Raw genomic sequence first — 19,468 nt, 5'->3', positions numbered from 1 at the left:
AATTGTTCAAACAAGATCTTTTATTTTTCATGTAACACTCTGCATGTCAAAGGCATGCAGACATTAGTGCTCCATGAGGATATTCAGGAACCAAAGTTTCTTCCATCTTGTTGCTCCCTACCTCTTAAGGCATTATCATCTTTGCTCAGTTAAAACTGACACAGCTCCAAATCTGTTTCAATTACAGAAAGGGGGAAAGAAAAGTAGAGAGGAATATCATTTTCACTCGCAATTCACTGATAGGACTTAGTCACAGGACCGCAGTTGCTGCAAAGGAGGATGGAAAATGTAATTTCTAGTTGGATGGCCACGTGGCTAACAAAAATTGAAGTGATGCTATAGAAATATAGACCACATCCATCTTCAAACTTTCTATGTTCCCTATCAACTGCTACATTCCTCTAGGGATGCCCTAGTTTAGGGAGCACAGTATAAAGCAAGGGTCTGCATATGTTTTTCTGTAAAGGGCCAGGTGGTAAATATTTTAGGCTTTGTGGGCCATATGGTCTCTGTTGCAACTAATCAACTTTGCTATTGTAATGCAAAAGCAGCTACAGACTATATGTAAATAAAGAGCATGGCTGTTGTTTTATCTGTTGCTGCATTAAAAATTACTACAAAGAGGTTTAAAACAACGCACAGTTATCATTTCACAATTACCTCTAGTCATGAATTAAAGCACAGCTTAGTTGGGCCCTTTGTTTAGAATCTTACAAGACTACAAATCAAGGAGTCAGTCGGACTGTGTTCTTATCTGGAAGCTTGACTGGGAAAAAAATCTACTTCCCAGCTCATTCAGATTGTTTGCAGAATGTATTTCCTTGGGGCTGTAGGGTTAAGGGCCTCAACTTCTTGCTGGCTGTTGCTATCTCTCAACTCCTCGAGGTCATCCACGGTTCCTTACCATGTGGCCCTGTCCATAGACTCTCTCATATCATGACAGATTGCTTCTTCAAAGTGAAGAAGGGAAAAAGTCTCTGGCGTGAGTTTGGCAGTAAGACAGCTGTGTTTCAATAAAATGTGATTTATAAAAGCTAGTGGTAGGCCACAGCCATCATTTGCTGTCCCTTAGTATAATGAATGAAATGTAGAAGACATTATTTAAGGTAAGAAGAAATCAAAATTCATTGAGTAGAGTTATAGAAAAAGTTAGATTTTGGAGAGCCAGAAGAACCATGTGGAAAGGTACGCATAGAAAAATATTTCTTTCATTCTGATCCCATAATACACCTATAACCTTACTTTGTTAATAAAAAAAGTAGGACTGGCATTGCATTAAAATCCAGTGATTATAAGATGGAGCTGTCATTAGAATCCCAAATAAATTCAAAGTGAAGGGGCTTCATAGCAAGCTTCTTGCAATTTTGACTTTAATTAAAACCTCACCTGGAACGATTTCAACAGAAAGCCTGGTTATTTTCTTAGTGATTATAAAATGACATCTAATACTTATTATGTGATTGAGAATCAGGGATTATGCATAATGTTTAACATGAATCTCATTTAATCTTCAAAACACTCCTATGTTATTTAGGTTATTATTATTCCTATTACAAAGACAATGAAAGTGAGCTTTAGCAAATTAAGTAACTTGCTCGACATGTATACACAAAGTAGTAGAACTAGGATATGCTCTTGTATTTCCTGAGGGCCTAGATCATTACATTTTATTTGATGTGTAATGGCATCCTTTGAAGGTTTCTAAACAGGGAGTTGGTATAATTAATAGGATTACCATTTTAAACATTAGCTTTGTATGACTACTGGACTAGAGGAGGGCTAAATTAGAAGCAGGACAATCCAGGGCAAAGATGATGGTGCCTTGGACAGAGTAGTGCCCTAGAGATATATTTGCAATGTATCTTGCTGGTGGAAATGACAAGACTTGGTGAGAGAATGGCTCCTTGTCTACCTCTAATTGTAGAGCACTCCGCTATGCCATTTGTTCACTTCACTTTAGTATCTAGAGTGCAGTGATCTTCTGTGGTTCCTGAAATGCGCTAAGCCTTTTCTGAGCTCTGGGATGTTGCATGGACTATTCTGTCTAGAATGCTTCCCACTCTATTCTTCTATTGTGTCATTCTAACTCATCCTATTTGAAGAGTCAGCTCAAAGGTACTCCTCAGAGAAGTCTTCCTTGATGTCCCGATATAAGTTTGAGTCTATGTTCAGTTTTTTCTTAATAGAACTTATTCCATACCTATTTGCTTTTCTAATTGACTAACATATATTTCAAGAGGCTAAACATTATGTTTATTTTGTTCGTCACTGTTAACATGGTGCCTAGCATACACAGTTCCTGACACTGTAGCCACTCACTGAGTATTTGTCCAGGAAATAAATGTCTGACTTCACAGCCCTTAAACTTAAATGCTGTGCTATTGCCTCTGACATTTGTTAATTTTTAAAGAGATTTCCTTTTCAATCCTTTTGGAGTTATTAACACGACATATCCCAATTAATAAGCGATGCTCCCATCTCCAACTCACTCTCACCCTACACTCTTCCCAAACCCTGATCCCAGGTTAGAAAGAACGTTGAGGGTGAAACGTGTAGCAGGAACAGGGGCTGATGGAGATGGCTTAAGGTATGTGAATTCTCATTCATTGCTGATGGGAGTACAAACTGATATGACTCTTAGGGGAAACAATTTATCAATATATATCAAAAGCCTTCAAATAAATGTAAATAAAATTTAAAAAATGCACAAGAGGTGTATATACTTGTATTATATAAGATGTCTGAAAAGATATTTAACATAAACCAAAATGTTTGTAGTATTAGGTAGGTACTTCTATGGCGTGAGATGGCAAAATAGAGCAACTTTATATTTTTAAATGGGCAACTATTATTTTCATAATAAAAATCCTATTAAAGATAAAAATAGAAAATAAATCCTCATACTCTTGACATAGTAACTTGAATTCTAGGAATCTATTATGAGAGATGTGGTCTAGGGTTTATGTATAATGATATTCACTAGTGAACTCCTTATCATGTTCAAAAATTAGAAATAATCTAAATGTTCAGTAATAGAGGTATAACTAAAGTATAGCTCTCAAATGATAGACTATTTAATATATGCTGAAATTATTTTAGATAATATTTAAAGATTTAAAAATGCTGTTATAATGCTACATAAACAACGCTGAGTATGAAACCACATTTATGGTACTACATCAATTTGTTAGTAAAAGGAAAAAAAAATGGAAAAGATACATGGATAGAAAAAAAAAACTGCAATAAAATCTACCAAAATGGCATCAATGGCCATTTCTGAATGATGGGACTCTGTAAGTTTAGATTAGTTCTTTATGATTTTTCTGTACTTCCTAATTAAAAATAATCATATGATAATTATTCAGAGAAGAATTGCAAATATTTGTAGTTGGTATAAACATAGTACATTGGTCCCCTTTTTCTAAAAAGTAATTCTATTTCTATCCATTCCTCATGTCAAGCACTCATAGAAGACATATGGCATATTTATTTGCTAAGATGGTAGGTTGCAGTCCCCAGCAATCCCCCAATCCATCTTACTTCTATGAAAAAGTAACACGCATTTAATATTGTTTGGAAATGTCACGTTTTCTTTGACTTGTGCATCATAACAATGGTAATGCCTTAAGGAATAAAGTTATCTTCAATTAAATATATTTCAGGAATAATTATGTTCTTAGTTGGAATTAGACCTTTCACTTGGCCCTTTCTTCAGTATCTTTGAGTCAGACTTTGTTCAACTAGGAGAGAATACATTTATCAAGTTTTCGCATAGGTTGAGAAATACTCTTAGAGACTATAAAACCAGCTCTTTCAGAGAGCATAAAACAAACTACTTTTAGAAAACTTCACTTTTAATTTTTTTTAAGAAAACTTCATTTTTAACCATTATATTTAATTTAGATACCTACACTGAGAATTCAGTTTGACCATTAAACCAATGAAAACTTCCATCTATCTATATGGCCACTGTCAAAAATACCAAATTGAACTTGGGATGATATATATTTATATGTAAATGATGGAAAGTCTGAAAGTATGTTTACCAAAATGTTTATAATATCTCTGGGAACTGGCAAAACAGAGCATAAAAAAGTAAGAGAGATCCTACAAGCCACATATAGAAATAAATCCCATTATGTTACAAACATGCCTGCCAGGTATCCTGCCAATAGAACTTTCAGTTTAAAACCTTTTAAATCAACCAATTATGGACAAAAATTATAATATTTGCTTTCTGAAACAGTCCAAACTCTCAATTCTTTTAAGCAACAACATACAAATACACATATAAACAAATGTGGGCATAAATTACATATACTGAACATCTATTCGAGAGACATTTAACACTGGTATTGCCTCAAATGAGAAACGTGCTTCAATTTCAATGGTTTTATTTAACTATAAGATATTTCTAAAATAAAATTCCTTCATGTGAAGAAAGTCATGTGTGAATCAATCTCTTACTCTCTCTCTGGAAACAATACAAGATAGATATTTCATTCATAAAAATATTCAATTGACTTTTTTTTACAGGCAACCATACTCACATTTGCATACATTATTAGCATAAAATATACTATGAAATACATAAAATAAAAAATACTGCACATTTTAGTCCAACTAATCCTAAGATACGAAATTTTATTGACTGAAATCAATTAACATTTACAGAAAGAAAATGTAAAAATTACTAGGTTTGAATAAAGATGCCCATTTAGAACTCATTATAATTATTTTTATTCATGATCTGAATCTGTCTCCCACACTATGAAGTGAATCATTATTAATTTGAAGTACAAAGAAAAACACATAAAAACATGGACTGTTAATAAATCATTAAACTCAGAGAAAAAAATTAACAGAGAAGCTCACACTGGAATTAATTGATATAATACTCCTAGCTCTATTTTAAATTTCTTTCCTATATTATTTCCCAAGCAAAATATACACATCATATTCAAAGGAAAAAAATGCCATAATGTATTTGATTGCATGTAGCTATTTTCTAAATTTTATTAATGTAATAACATAATAACAAAAGCTGTGTCCTCTGCTAGGGTACACATTATACTTTGTATCCATGGATCCTCCTTGATATATAAAGATGTCATCAAGCGTGTAAAAAATAAGCAGGTCAGGCAATAAAGCAACAGTATCCCTCTGTTCCTTTTAATGCAAAAGCGTTCTTAACAATTGCTGCTGGCTCAGAGAACTAGAGGAAGTATATTAGAACCTCAGTACTGTTAACAGTGATCTCCCTTGGCTGTTATTTGTCTAAGAAGTGATAAGCCATATAATTTACAGAAAGAAAGCCACTGAATCCTTCAGAAAACACAACCTGGCAATCTATCTTCAATGCAAAATAATGAGGTGGCAGGAGCATGATGGAAAAACCAGTCTTCGAATACATCACGTAAGGGAATCCAGCTGTGCTTGTATGGTCTCTAGCTATTTACGAAGACAAAAAAAAAAAAAGAAAGTTAGTGAAGAGAACAAGATTCACATGAAGTGTTGTTTAGAAACATGCAAATAGAAAGTAAAGAATGGCACTGGTAACTATGCATATTAAATCCATTCAAATAGCAATAAAAATACCACAGAATATTTTTCTTTTTATGTAAAGATATTAGAATTCATGCTTGCAATTTAAGTTTTCAACTTTGTAAAGAAAGAGGATTACTAAACACCGCTGTTTTAAATACCCCCAGCTGTTTCATTTTAAATTATCACTACATGATAAGATTTTAAAGTTGGGGGTATGGAGAGAGTGCATTTTCCTGGATTACAAAATCAGTATTTGGAAGGAAATATGAAATACACTCAAAGATAAATCCCTAAAGCCATGTTTCCTTTCACATTTGGGCCCAGAAATTAAAGTATTTAACATTATCTGTATTTAAAGTGTCAGTGTGGCTAGGTATGACATAGTTCATTACTTAATGCTTTATATTAAAGCAAAAATCCTATTGCTTTAATTAAAATCATTTCCATTTTCTTCCCGATTTAGTTCTTCAGATTTCCTTCATTTTGGCTATTATTTCCTACTGTGAAACATAAGGTGCTTATAAAGGAAGTTTAAAGAACTTCATAATAGGACATTTAAAAATAAGAATTCATAAAATGAAGGAAACAATATGAAAAACCCACATATCAGAAAATTATTTTAAAAATTAGACCTTGTTATAGAAATCAAACAACTCCTTGTGACTGAATTCCACAAGAACTTTCTCCAGGTTCTGTAAAGAAGAAAAACAAAGAAAAGAGAATTTAGTTGCATGCAATTTACATTGCATTTTTTTCTCTCCAGCAAGCCTCCGAATATGCCATAATATTATTCCCAGAGTGGTTTTTAAAAAGATACTTACCTGCTCTACTCAACCCCACAATTCCTAGAACTCAGCAATGCACTTAATAACAATCCACTTTAGCAAAAGGTTTCAACTCTACAGGGACATCTGTTCTTTAAGTTGATTCTACAAAGGTTAATAAAATATATGCCAGCAAGAGAACAATTTCATTATCTATTTTTTCAAGACAGAGAGATAACACATGAAATTATATTTCATCTTTCTCAGCAGTCCATTTGAAATCTAGTAAATACCATTACACAGAGACACCGGAGACAGCATATCTGATGGAACTCATGCAGCCATTAATGCTTCACATCAGCACAGCTACTGCCTCCAAGCACTAATCTAGCAGTTATGATCTTAACATGCTGAGATTGTTACCTTCTTTAATGTACAGACTCAGCAAAAGTTCACAATTAACACAACAGCTTCAAAGCTGGGACTTAAACACTCTCCTTCCTTCCACCTCACACACATTAGAGAAACCTTTATGGGTGCTACAGATGCCAAATTATCTCATATGTGTATGTATGTATGACGGGGTAGTAAAGTGTGACATGAAAGCAAACCCAGCCCAACTCAACCCTGTTTTTGGTTGATTCTGTACACTGAGGAAACAATTCAGACTAGTTGCTAAAGATTGTTCACACGTGTTAATTTTATTCAAGGTCCCTTTGGAGAAGTGAAAGTTAATGAGGAGAGAATGCCAATAATGTGCTACCTGCTCTGATCCCACTGCTGGGCTCGCATGACATAAAATGGGCACCGTGAACTGAAGAAGTGAAAAACGGCTGCAAATAGTCACTGATTCACGCACTTCATTATTTGTCATCATTTCCAACTTATTATTAATTCTAGTTCCCAGGTTCTATGTTCACCTTTTTGGTTTGTTTTATCTGTTTTAATGATTTCCATTTCTTTTTACAAAGCCAACATTTTCACACCAAGTTATCTCCAGCTAACTCTAGGAGAGTTAATAGGACTATGTTCAGAAATAGCATCTCGCTCTTCACGAAGCTAAGGCGTACAGGATCAAATTTCACACGTCTTCATTCACTCTCATTCACCTAAGTACTTAAGCTTTCAAATGAATGATGAAGTCTATCTGCTTTAAAGTCTCTTTCTTTAGGAACTATTGTCACAGGAAAGTAATTCCCAATGCTGGGAATCACTTGAAGTACAAGTGGGACCTTGGCTTCGTTCAAGAAAGAATTCAGGAGCGAGCCGACAGTGTAAAGTGAAAGTGAGTTTTATTTAGGAGGTATAGAAAATCTACTCCACAGGCATAGTAGAGGCTAGTTCTCCTTGAGGAGGAGAACAGCCACCATGTTTCCTTTATCCCCTCTATTTAAGCAACAGCTTAATTATAGGCTAAACAAGGGGAGGAATATTCATGTTATTTCTCAGAAAGGAGCAGTGTTTTCCTAGAATTAGGGTGACACCCTCCTTTTGACTAAATATGGTCAATCCAGAACTGTGATGGCGTGAGGTACATGAAGGGAGTGAGAGGTTTCCTTAGAAAGTTTCATGGTAATGAGGATATAATGAAGATGCAAGGTCAAGAGGTGGTTGATTCCTCTGCCATCTTGATTCTAACTGGTTGGAACTTGTCCTGTCCCCCGTCTTGGTTTAATCAGGGTAGTTCAAAGCTTCCTAATTTACATCCTGTATTGATCAGGGTGGTTTGAAACTTCCTGCCTCGGTTAAGCAATGCTTGCCAGTTTCCTACCTCAGAATGATATAAAATTATCAAGTTTTAAAGTTGCATTAGAAACATTCATTGGCTAATTGTCACATATCATTAAACCTCCAAAGGTTTAATCAGCATCATCTAGCACTACTGTATGTCCTCCCAGCAGTGAAAGGGTGATAGTATGTCTAGGTTTAGCCCCAAGTTCTAAGAAAAGCAAGGCAAGTTCAGTACTCTCACCTCTATGCAAAAAAGAGGCAATCAGTATGTAAAGAACTGATCTGATGTACCCCTAGAAGTAGCAGTCAAATCACATTCTTGTTTTCTGTATTTTGATTTTCTTTGTTTCAAGATGGTGTTTCCTAAAATGTTACACTGAGAAAAGAGAAAGAATGTAACTTTGAAAATACACTTCTTAAAGTAACAATAGCTATGGTGGTAGACTAGGAAGGTATAGGTCCTACTTCCCCTACAAAGACACCAAGTTAACAGTGTATGGACCAGAATGCCTCTGTGAGAATTCTACAGAACAGGTGGAGACTAAAGCATGCAGGCCATTGTAAAACCAAGAAGGGATTCCAGCGAAAGGGGAGAAATATCATAGTGTTTGATGCGTCCATGTGTGACCCTCCTCCTAAGTGGCGTAGTGGAATAGCGGAGCAACCAGGTGGAAAACCCCTGCCATACCAGAGCTCCTCCCTCAGGACAGAAACAAAAGAGTGAACAATATATTCCAGCATTCAAAAGTATCCAACATTTTGGCTTGTCTAGGAACTACTAAAGGAACTGGTTTCTGTCTCACTTGAACAGGAGCACTCACAGGACCTTCAGCAGAGTTTGGAAGGCACAACAGAGATGGGTGCCATGTTAAAGCTGCAGTTCCACAGTGGAAAGGGTAGGTGGGGGTTTTGTTCCTCCCTTCCTCACACCTCTGAGAGTCAGCAGGCTCCTGAGCTGCTGGAGACCTTCCCTACTCTAGTGATCCTAAAAGCTGCTGCTGCCAGTGAACTGGGAGCTTCTTGAAAACAAAGCACCAGATTGCCAGCCCCCTCAGGATCACTCCCCATCACCACAGACACAAGCCAAGATGGTGGGCACCATACTGCTTCTCCATCCATTATGTGCATGAAGACTGAAATCATACAAAGTATCTTTTCTGATCACAATGGAATGAAATTAGACATCAATACCACAAGGAAAACTGGAAAATCCACAAATATGTGGAAATTAAACACATTCTTAAACAACCAATGGGTCAAAGAAGAACTCACAAGGGAAACTGAAAAATACCTTAGGATATAAGAAAATAAAGACATAACATACCAAAACTTCTGGGATACAGTGAAATTAGTGCTAAAGGAATAAGTTTATAGCCATAAATGTGTAATTAAAAAAAATCTCAAGTTAAAAATCTAACTTTACACCTTAAGAAACTAGCAAATAAGAACAAACTAGGCCCAATGTGTGTAGAGAGAAGAAAATAATAAAGATTAGAGCAGAGATAAATAAAATAGAGAATAGAAAAATAGACACAGAAACAGAATAAGAGTTGTTTTTTTAAAACGATCAACAAAATTGACAAATATTTAACTAGATTAACTAAGAAAAAAAGATTCAAATAACTGACATCAAAAATGAAAGATTATACATTACAACTAATGCCACAAAAATAAAAAGTATTATAAAAGAATACTATGAACAACTGTATGTATGGTAACAAATGGGATAACCTAGAAGAAATAGGTAAATTCCTAAAAAGAACCTACCAAGACTAAATCATGAAGAGATAGAAAATCTGAACATACCAATAATGAGTAAGGAGATTGAATAAGTAATCAAAAACCTCTCAAAAAAGAAAAGCCCAGAAAGAGATGGCTTCACTGGTGAATTCTAGCAAACATTTTAAAAAAGAATTAACACAAATCCTCCTGAAACTCTTCCAGAAAGTTGAAAACAAGAAACATTTTCAAGCTCATTCTATGAAGCCAGCATTACCTTTGTTCCAAAGCCAGACAAAGGCACTAGAAAAAAATTACAGACCAATATCCATGGTAAGTATCAATGCAAAAATCTTCAACAAAATAATAGCAAACCTAATTCAATAGCACATTAAAAGAATTATACACTATGACAAAGTGGTATTTATTCCTGGAATAAAAGAATGGTTCAACATAGGAAAATTGATCAGTGCAATACACCACATTAACAAATTAAAGGAAAAAAAAATACATATCATCTCAATTGATACAAAAAAGCATTTGACAAAATTCAATACCCTTTCATGATAAACACACTCAACAAACTAGATATAGAAGGAACCTCCCTCAACATAATATTAAGAAAACCCATCTGTGAATAGCCCACAGCTAAAATCATACTAAATAGTAAAAGACCGAAAGCTTTTCCTCAAAGATGAGGAACAAGGCAAGGATGCCCACTCTCAAAACTTCTTTTCAATATAATATTGGAATTCCTAATCAGAGCAATTAGATAAGAAAAAGAAATAAAATGCATGCAAATTGGAAAGGAAGAAGTAAAATTATCTGTTGACAGTTGATAATTGCATATGTAGAGAATCGTAAAGATTCAACAACAACAAAAAACTGTTAGAATAAACAAAATCAGCAAAGGTTCAAGATACAAAATCAACACAATAAAAAAATATTTCTATATAGTAACAGTGAACAATCTGAAAAGTAAGTTAAAAAAATTCCATGTACAATAGCATCAGAAAAAATAAAATATTTAGGAATAAAGCTAACCAAAGAGATGAAAAACTTGTACACTGAAAACTACAAAAATATTGCTGAAATTAAAAATGATGCAAATAAATGAGAAGACACCCCATGTTCATGAATTGGAAGGCATAATATTGTTAAGATGTCCACACTATCCACAAAGTGATCTACCAATTCAATGCAATCCCTATCAAAGTCCCAATGGCATTTTTTGCAGAAATAAAAAAATTCATATGGAATCTCCAGGGACCCTGAATAACAAAAAAAAAAAAAAAAAAAAAAAGAAGAAGAAGAAGTTGGATGTCATTTTCTGATTTCAAAACATATTATAAACCCACTGTAATCAAAACAATATGGCACTGCCATAAAAACAGATGAATGGAATAAAATACAGATTCCAGAAATAAACCCTCATATATATGGTGAAATAATCTTTGACAAAGGTGCCAAGGCAACTCAATTGAGGACAGTCTCTTCAAAAAATGATATTGGAACAACTGGATATCCACATGCGAAAGAATGAAGTTGAACCCTTATCCTATACCACATATAAAAATTAACTTGAAATGGATAAAAGATTCAAATTTAAGATCTAAAACTGTAAAATTCCTAGAGGAAAACATAGGGAAAAATCTTCACAACATTGGTCTTGAAAATGATTTCTTGGGTGTGACATCAAAAGCACAAGCATCAAAAGCAAAAATAGACAAATTGGATTATATCAAACTTAAAAACTTTTGTGTATCAAAGGACACAATAAACAGAATAAATGGGAGAAAATACTTGAAAATCGTATGCTGGATAAGGGGTTAATATCCAGAATATATAATGAACTCCGACAACTCAACAACAAAAAATCAAATAAACTGATTAAAAAATGGGTAAAGGACTTGAATAGACATTTCTCCAAAATGATATAGAAATGGCCAACACATATATGAAAAAGACGTTCAACATCATTAATCATAGGAGAAATGCAAATCAAAAATGCGATGACATGTTATCTCACACCCAGTATTGCTACTATCAAAAAACTCAGAAAATAATAAGTGTTGGTGAGGATGTGGAGAAAACGGAACTCGTGTATTGTTGGTGGGATTGTAAAATAGTACAAATGCTATGGAAAATAGTATGAAAGTTCCTCAAAAATTAAAAACAGAATTAATATGCTATCCAGCAATCCCATGTGCAAAAGAACTGAAAGTAGGGTCTCAAAGAGATATTTGTATACCCATGTTCATAACAGCGTTATTCACAAAAGCTAAAATGTGAAAGCAACCTAAGTGTACACTGATGTATGAATGGATAGATAAAATGTATATGCGTACGACAGAATATTATTCAGTTTTGAAGGAAATCCTGTCTCATGAAGCAAACCTTGAGGACATTATGCTAAGTTGAAATAAGCCAGTCACAAAAAGACAAATACTGTATGAATTCACTTACATGAGGTATTTAAAGTAATCAAGTTTATAAAGACAGAAAGTATAAATGGTGATTATCAAGGCTGGGGGATGGGGAGGGGAGTTGTTTCAGATTTACAAGATGAAAAAGTTCTGCTTCTCTGTCTCAAACCAATGTGAATATACTTAACGTTCTATGATTTTTTACCACAATAAAAAATAATAATAGCTAACATAGTCTACATGTGAATGTGTGTGTGTGTGTATGTGTATGTGTATTTATATGTAGATAGACATAAAATTTGACTTATGTCTGGCATAATCATTGGTATTATCATTGACATTTCCCATTCAACCTGCAATGACTTAGAGAAGACCATGGGGAATTTGAGAGTGGAAAGTGTTTTATGTCTATATGTAGATAGTATATACTCAGAATTTGAGAATCTATGATTTCCCAAAGGGTAGCCCAGGGCCACCCCTTGGGCAATTGTTTTGTAGGGAATAAGGATGGAGCTTAGAAGCATGGAATAAAAAGGAAAGAGTGGCTGGCCAATTCCCCACATTGTCATGTTGTGACCACAGAGTCCAAAAATTTTCAATTTAAACTTGGCTTTCCAGGACATGATGAAGATATCTTATTAAGTAAGAACTATAGAACACATTTTAGTTAAGAGTTTTGTAGCTTTATTTATGACTTTTAAATTTAGACATATGATATGTGGTCTCCATTTTTACTCTTGCTTCAGGTCCCACAAATATTAGGAGTAGGTCTGATCAAAAGCTCTTCTGGGGCTGGGTGTGGTGGCACATGCCTGTAGTCGCAGTTACTTGGGTGGCAGAGGTGTGAGGACCGTTTAAGCCCAGGAGTTTGAGGCTGCAGTGAGCTATGACTTTGTCACTCCAGCCTGGGCAACAGAGTAACACTCTGTCTCTTAAAATAATTAAAACAAAAAAATACAAAAACAAAAGCTCTCCTGGGGGGCCACTGTATTTCTAGGAGGAAAACACACTCAGCTTTCCTCAAGATTATAATTAGGAAGTCACAAATTTGCTTATAAAACCAGAATCAACTGTCTAACTTCATTTTTCACTCTTTGGAAAATGTATGGAGGGATTTAGCCATTAAGAAGTATGTTTTTGGCTGGGCACAGTAGCTCACCCCTGTAATCCCAGCACTCTGGGAGGCTGAGGTGGGAGGATCGTTTGAGGCCAGGAGTTGGAGACCAGCCTGAGCAACATCATTAGACCCCAAAGCTCCAAAAAACAGAAAATTTAGCCAGGCATGGTGGCATGCACTTGTAATTCTGGCTCCTTTGGAAGGCTGAGGGGGAGGATTGCTTGAGCCCGGGAGTTTGAAGTTACAGTGATGTCACTGTACTCTAGCCTGGGCAACAGAGTGAGACCTTGTCTCAAAAAAAAAAAAAAAAAAAAAAAGTATGTTTTCAAACAACTTCCCTTCACTTTAATGTCTGGACACAAATCAGTGGCAACAAAAATGTATGAAAAGCATTAAGTTCAATGAGAGTACAAGTATTAGTATTTCAGAGGTGCTTCTCTTGGGATTGTCTAGGCTCTACATATCTCTTCCTTAACTTTATATACTTCAGGCCTTTAAGCCAACTCAGGGTTCATTAGTATCTTTGTTAAGGGAAGAAGAGGAGAAAATAAATTGAAATTCAAACCGTCATCTTAGCTATCAGTAGCAACTCTAACAACAGACTTTGTGGAGGAAAATGTAGAAACTACTGGTTAAAGTAGTTTTATAGGCTGAATTTGACAATGGATTTAATTATCTATGTGTTTCCTGTCTATCACTGTCATTAGATAATGGGACTTGACTCTTTGGTCCTATTTTTTCCCCCAGAGTCAGAAAGATAGTCTGGGTAATAAAATGTAGTCTATTATGTCACACTGAATAAGAAGAGAAATATCCTAACAGCATAAAACTACAGTCGTGAGTAATGAAAATGCATCCTCATCTTGTCAATCACAAAGCAAAACTATCTTAAACCTGAACTAAACCAAAATAAGTATGTACTTAGAAAGCGCTGTACCTTTTTTAAAAAATATTCCAAGTGTTTTCAGAAAAAGGTTTATATTACATTTCCATTCTTCCAGAAACCAGATACAAAGGGTATTTTTATGTAATGCAAAACTGGATTTTAAGTTATAAGATTTTAAAAAAATTGATTTTGCTGATAATTCTAAGAGAGTCTTCCAAAGGAATGACTGGATAACTATTTCTGGGAAGACTTTTTTTGCTTATTTAAAGTTTAACAGTGGTAGCAATGGATCCTGCTATTAACCAGGACAACTAATGGGAAACATTTACCAAATTTGGTTAAAAAGTTGTCATTTGGTGATAGCTATTAATAGATAGGTCAAGATATTGATAAATATACATATTCTTCCAATACAAATGAAGAAATTTTTTTTTTATTTCAGCATATTAATGAAGAAATTTTTTAAACATAAAGATGAAGTCAGTAAATAAGGTAGGGTTTTTTTTTTGTTTTTTTTTTGGTTACTGTTTTTGACGTGGGTAGAGAGATTGGTGGTAGTTTTTGTAGGAGAGGTGGTAGATTTGCACTGAGTCATTCACACTATTTCATGGTCCCCCTGAGACAAAAGTATCTATATGCAATATGTTTTGGAGGCTACTGAAAATGATACCTGCTCACTTGAGAATGAGGCGGGATAACATTTTTCTTAGTCTTCTTGGTATTACGCAATCTTCCCTAATCTAACTTTCTGGTTTTATTTCCCATAGACCCACCAAAATCTCTGTTCCAACCAAATTGGTGCATTCATTGTCCCTCAAATACTCCACACTTTCCTGTCTCTGTTTTTGCTTATGTGGTCTCCTATTTCCAGATGGATTATAGTTCTAAATGGGAAAAGTAAAACAAAGAAACTTCTAAAAGAAAATACTATATAAATTAATATCTCCATAACCTGGGGCTATAGGAAGACTTTGTAAAAAAACACAAAAATTATATAAAGAAAACAATTCAAAAATCAGAATATATTAAAATTTAGAACTTCTATTCATCAAAACACACCATTAAGACAGTAAAAATGTTACCCACAGATTTTATATTCAAAATACACAAAGAAGTACAAACTACGAACAAACACGAACGTGAAAGAATCAATCCTTTGAGATGGATCCCAAGTGGCTAACTGGGCTTAAAAAATTTTAAATAGAGCCAAGTAGTTATTTACTGACTGGAGGTCACACATGTATTCTGAGTTCCCAGGAAAACTCACACCTCTGTTTAACTTTTGGGACTTTCAGAGCTCATTTGAACCAACCAATCAGGACTCAACTCTATTGACCAATCAGAACTTAGCTGTGGTGACTAATGAGAAGTAAGCAAGTATGAATCTTTTCTTTGTTCTTTCCTGAGCAAGAAGTTTTGCTGTAAAACCTTAACCTTTCCTTTGCTCTCTGGAATACACCTTCATTTTACACCAGGATTCCTCTCCCTGGTTTGCAAAATATTCACTGGAATAAAATCTCTTTCCTCCAAATTCCTTTTCAGAGAATTTATGTTCACAAAAACAATAAAAAGAGACAAAAACCCAGATAAAAATGGACCAGTGACTTGAACAGGCACTTCACAGAAGATATCTAAATCACCAAAAAACATATGAAAACATATTAGTAAATTATACTGTTAGAAGGAGTGAAAACTTGGTATACTACTTTGGAACTTGTTTTGCATTATTTCTTATAGCTGAGTATATGCACAACCTACAATCTAGCAATTTATTACTAAGATTAATATTATACTCAATAGAAATGTGTACATGTGGATATCATGAGATGTGTACAAGAACACTGATAGCACTGTTATTCAAAATAACCAACATTATTTTGGAAATAAGGGGTGATGGCTGCACAACACTGTAAATGTAATTAATGCCACTGAATTGTACACATAAAATGGTTAAAATGGCAAATTTTGTGTTATATACATTTTGCCACATTAAAAAATAGTAAAAAAAAAATAAGAATCAAGGAAGCAAACTTGGAAGATAATTAATTAAGGGAAAAGCATTCTAGGAAAAGTGCTATATGTCTGTAATAAATACGCCTTGTTTCTGAATGCTTTTGTCAGAAACTATGCTGATTATTCTACTTCATATCCCTGCAGAGCTGGCACAGTTTCACAAAGTAAGTTCATTTGTTCATTCATTCATTCAGCACACACTCACAGAGCTCTTACTCTGTGCCAAGCACTTTGCTAGGTATTTGGGATGTGAATAGTCCTGGCCTTTATGGCAATCAGAGTCTAGAGCCTGGAGTAGAGACAGGTAACTAAGTTGTCAGATTATAATCAAAATTGTCTTAAATGCAATTTAAAAATGGTGGGGGGGGGGGATACAAAGTGGTACTTCATTTACCAAAAAAGAGTAAAATGTAAAGTATGATTTGGAGAAATCAGTCAGATGAATGGGGGCATGGAGGGGAATAAAACAAAGGAATTTTAGAGTAAAGAAGATTCCAAGCAGAGGAAAGAGAATGAGTGAAGAATCTGCGGTGGGAAAAAGCTTGGTGCTTTTGATGGACAAGGAAAAGATCATGGCAGGAGTAAGGCGTGGAAAAGAAATGTAAGTGTTGCTCCTCTGAAAACATTCTCCAGAGGCAGTACCTTTTCAAAAACTATTTAAGGGACTATGTTGACACAATAGTAGTTAAGGTTTTGTTGAAAAGATAGTAGAAGGAAACATGACCATAGGTGTGAGCTATTACTCAGAGTGGCGCATTTTGTATGTGCTTATTCCTCCATCAACTATCAGTTTAGGCTCTGTTATGGGCTGAATTCTGTTTCCTCAAATTTCATATGCTGAAGTCCTAACCCCTAGTACCTCAGAATGTGACTCTACTTGCAGATAGAGCCTGGGGTAATTAAGGCAAAATGAGGTCATGAGGGTGGGTCCTAACCCAGTATGAGTGGTACCTTTGTAAGAGGAGATGAGGATACAGACACTTAAAAAGGAAAGACCACATGAAGACACGAGAGGAAGATGATAATTTACAAGTCACGGAGAGAGGCGTTAGAAGAAACCAACCCTGTCTACACCTTGGTCTTAAACTTCTAGCCTCCAGAACTATGGGGACATAACTTCTGTTGCTTAAGCCACCCAGTCTGTGGTACTTAATTATGGCAGCCCTGACAAGCTAATTTAGGCCCTGTCACCTCTTTTGGGACAGATAAAAGAGGAGATCTTTATTATAAGAGCAATGAAAAGCCATTGTTGAGTTTTAGGAATAAGAGTGATATAATTTTATTTATATATTTAACAACTCACTTTGGCTTTTATTTGGAAATGGATTAGAACTGGCCAAATTATATGAGGAGAAACCAGTTAGGAGGCTACTGCACTAGTCCAGGCAAGAGATAGTGACTTGATTTAATGTGATGACAGCAGTGAAAGAAAAAGGTGAAAAATTTTGAAATGATGTTTAGAGGTGGAAGAGATAGCACTTGGTGACAGATTTGAGTTGGGGTAGAGGGTGGTGAAGGAAAAAAAGGAGTCAAGAATGACTCTCGGGTTTCTGACAAAGAAGCTAGATGGCTGGAACTGGGATTAGAAACACTGGAGCAGAAGATCTGAAGAAGGGAAGGATCAAAAGTATAGTTTCAGACACAATTAGCTTAGTATATCTGTAAGATTTCCCTGAAAATACATGAAATAAGTCTGGAAAGCCAGAAAAGAGATTTACGTAAGAGATACACGTTTGGGAATTACTGATATATTGATGATATTTAAAACCATAACAGTGTATGATATTTAAAACCAAGTTTCCTTTGACCTGGAAAAGAATGTAGTATGAGAAGACAGGGAGCCTAGAGCTGAGTCCTAAGAACTCCAATATCTAGGGTAGGTAGGTGATCAATAAATGCTCAGTATCACCAGCTTCACAAATGTTTTCTGCATGGTATTTTGAAATGTACAGTGGAAATTTATTACATGAAATCAAAATAAATCAGTAAGTTAATATGCAGGCAATAAAAGTGGGTGGCTTAGTTTTAAACATGCCTTCAATCTTCCAATTCTCTGTAAAAGCTACTGAAATTACTAATACTGTTAACTGAACATATACAGGCCAGAATATTTACTCTCTTTCTTCTGCCTTATACATAAGATTACAACTAAGAACCCACTTAGGAAATTCATTACTTCCATTGTCTAAGCTGATCTCACGTATTAATACTCAGACTTTCTGCATGTATTAAAACTCAGACTTTTTGCACCTGATCTGAAAACACTGCAAAGTGAAAATGAAAGTGCAAAGATTAACACTCTGCCAATTTCTTGGAAGAAAGATGTATTTGTTCACCCATTCCTTTTTATTTTTAACTTGTAAGCCTATCTATGAGCACCTAGATAATGTTGCACATATCCATTAGCAAAATTCCCATGGAAATAGAATTTGGTAAAGTCTTTAGAAAGGTCTGACTTGATGAAAGCTGACACTAAAAATAGCGTCTGCATTCCCATTAGTTAGGAATTAGGAACACATACACATTTTTCAAGAAAGAAATGCGTTAACCTCTTTACAAATTATCTAAGCAGAAATAGTCTGTAAATAATGCAGATATAAACTATAAAAGAATTAAAACCAAATTGACATTGCTTAGCTTTTAAACTTAAATTGGATATCAGAATTAGAAATTATATAATTATTCTTTCACCTAGAAGATCAAGAGGTAGAATATTCCAGTAAAAGAAATACTCCTAATCTCTTGTCCGAGTTAAATCTAAAAATGCTCTGCTAGGTACTTAAAGAGGAAGTTTTCTTTCTAGTTATAGTTAGGCTGAGATAAAATCTAAATAATATTTCAAGTCCTACTGAATGAATTTATAAAACAAAAATCATTAGGCATCATTTACTAAATAAGTATCTGTAGATAATATTCTCTATAACCATATACAATTATAAATAATTGCAAATATATTCTAATGTCTCTATTATTTGTTGACTGTCTTTACTAAGTATTATTGTTCAAAAAACTAGGGATATAATTTCAGCTCCCACCACAGACTGAATAAACCATGAAAGTCTACCCATATGTGCAAATGTTAGTCATTTCTGTCATCCATAATATTCAGTCATCCAATAAGCATTTAAAGAATATCAGGTACTATGCAAGGAAGGTGCTCATGATACAAAGATGAATAAGCCACAGGAAGGAATATACTCTTGACCAAAGGTCCTTTTCTACATTAGCAGGTTGCCCTCTACAACTAAGCTCCCAAATGTGGGAA

General features: G+C 34.7%; 1 protein-coding gene across 1 annotated transcript in view; it reads right to left on the bottom strand.

The window, feature by feature from the left end:
- Window positions 1-4,625: 4,625 nt before the first annotated feature.
- Window positions 4,626-19,468, bottom strand: part of COMMD10 (COMM domain containing 10) — a 171,273-nt gene continuing 156,430 nt past the window's right edge. The window contains exons 6-7 of the mRNA XM_012659518.1: window positions 6,180-6,239; window positions 4,626-5,451 (exon numbers count right to left, since the gene is read on the bottom strand). Coding sequence (XP_012514972.1) covers window positions 5,413-5,451; window positions 6,180-6,239 — 99 coding nt within the window. The 3' untranslated portion in view covers window positions 4,626-5,412. The remainder of the gene's footprint in view (window positions 5,452-6,179; window positions 6,240-19,468) is intronic.

The sequence above is a fragment of the Propithecus coquereli genome, unplaced genomic scaffold (genome assembly GCF_000956105.1).
Source record: "Propithecus coquereli isolate 6110/MARCELLA unplaced genomic scaffold, Pcoq_1.0 Scaffold62, whole genome shotgun sequence".
Lineage (NCBI taxonomy): Eukaryota > Metazoa > Chordata > Mammalia > Primates > Indriidae > Propithecus > Propithecus coquereli.
Note: the sequence above shows the minus strand (reverse complement) of the source record. Positions and strands in the feature narration are given on the sequence as shown.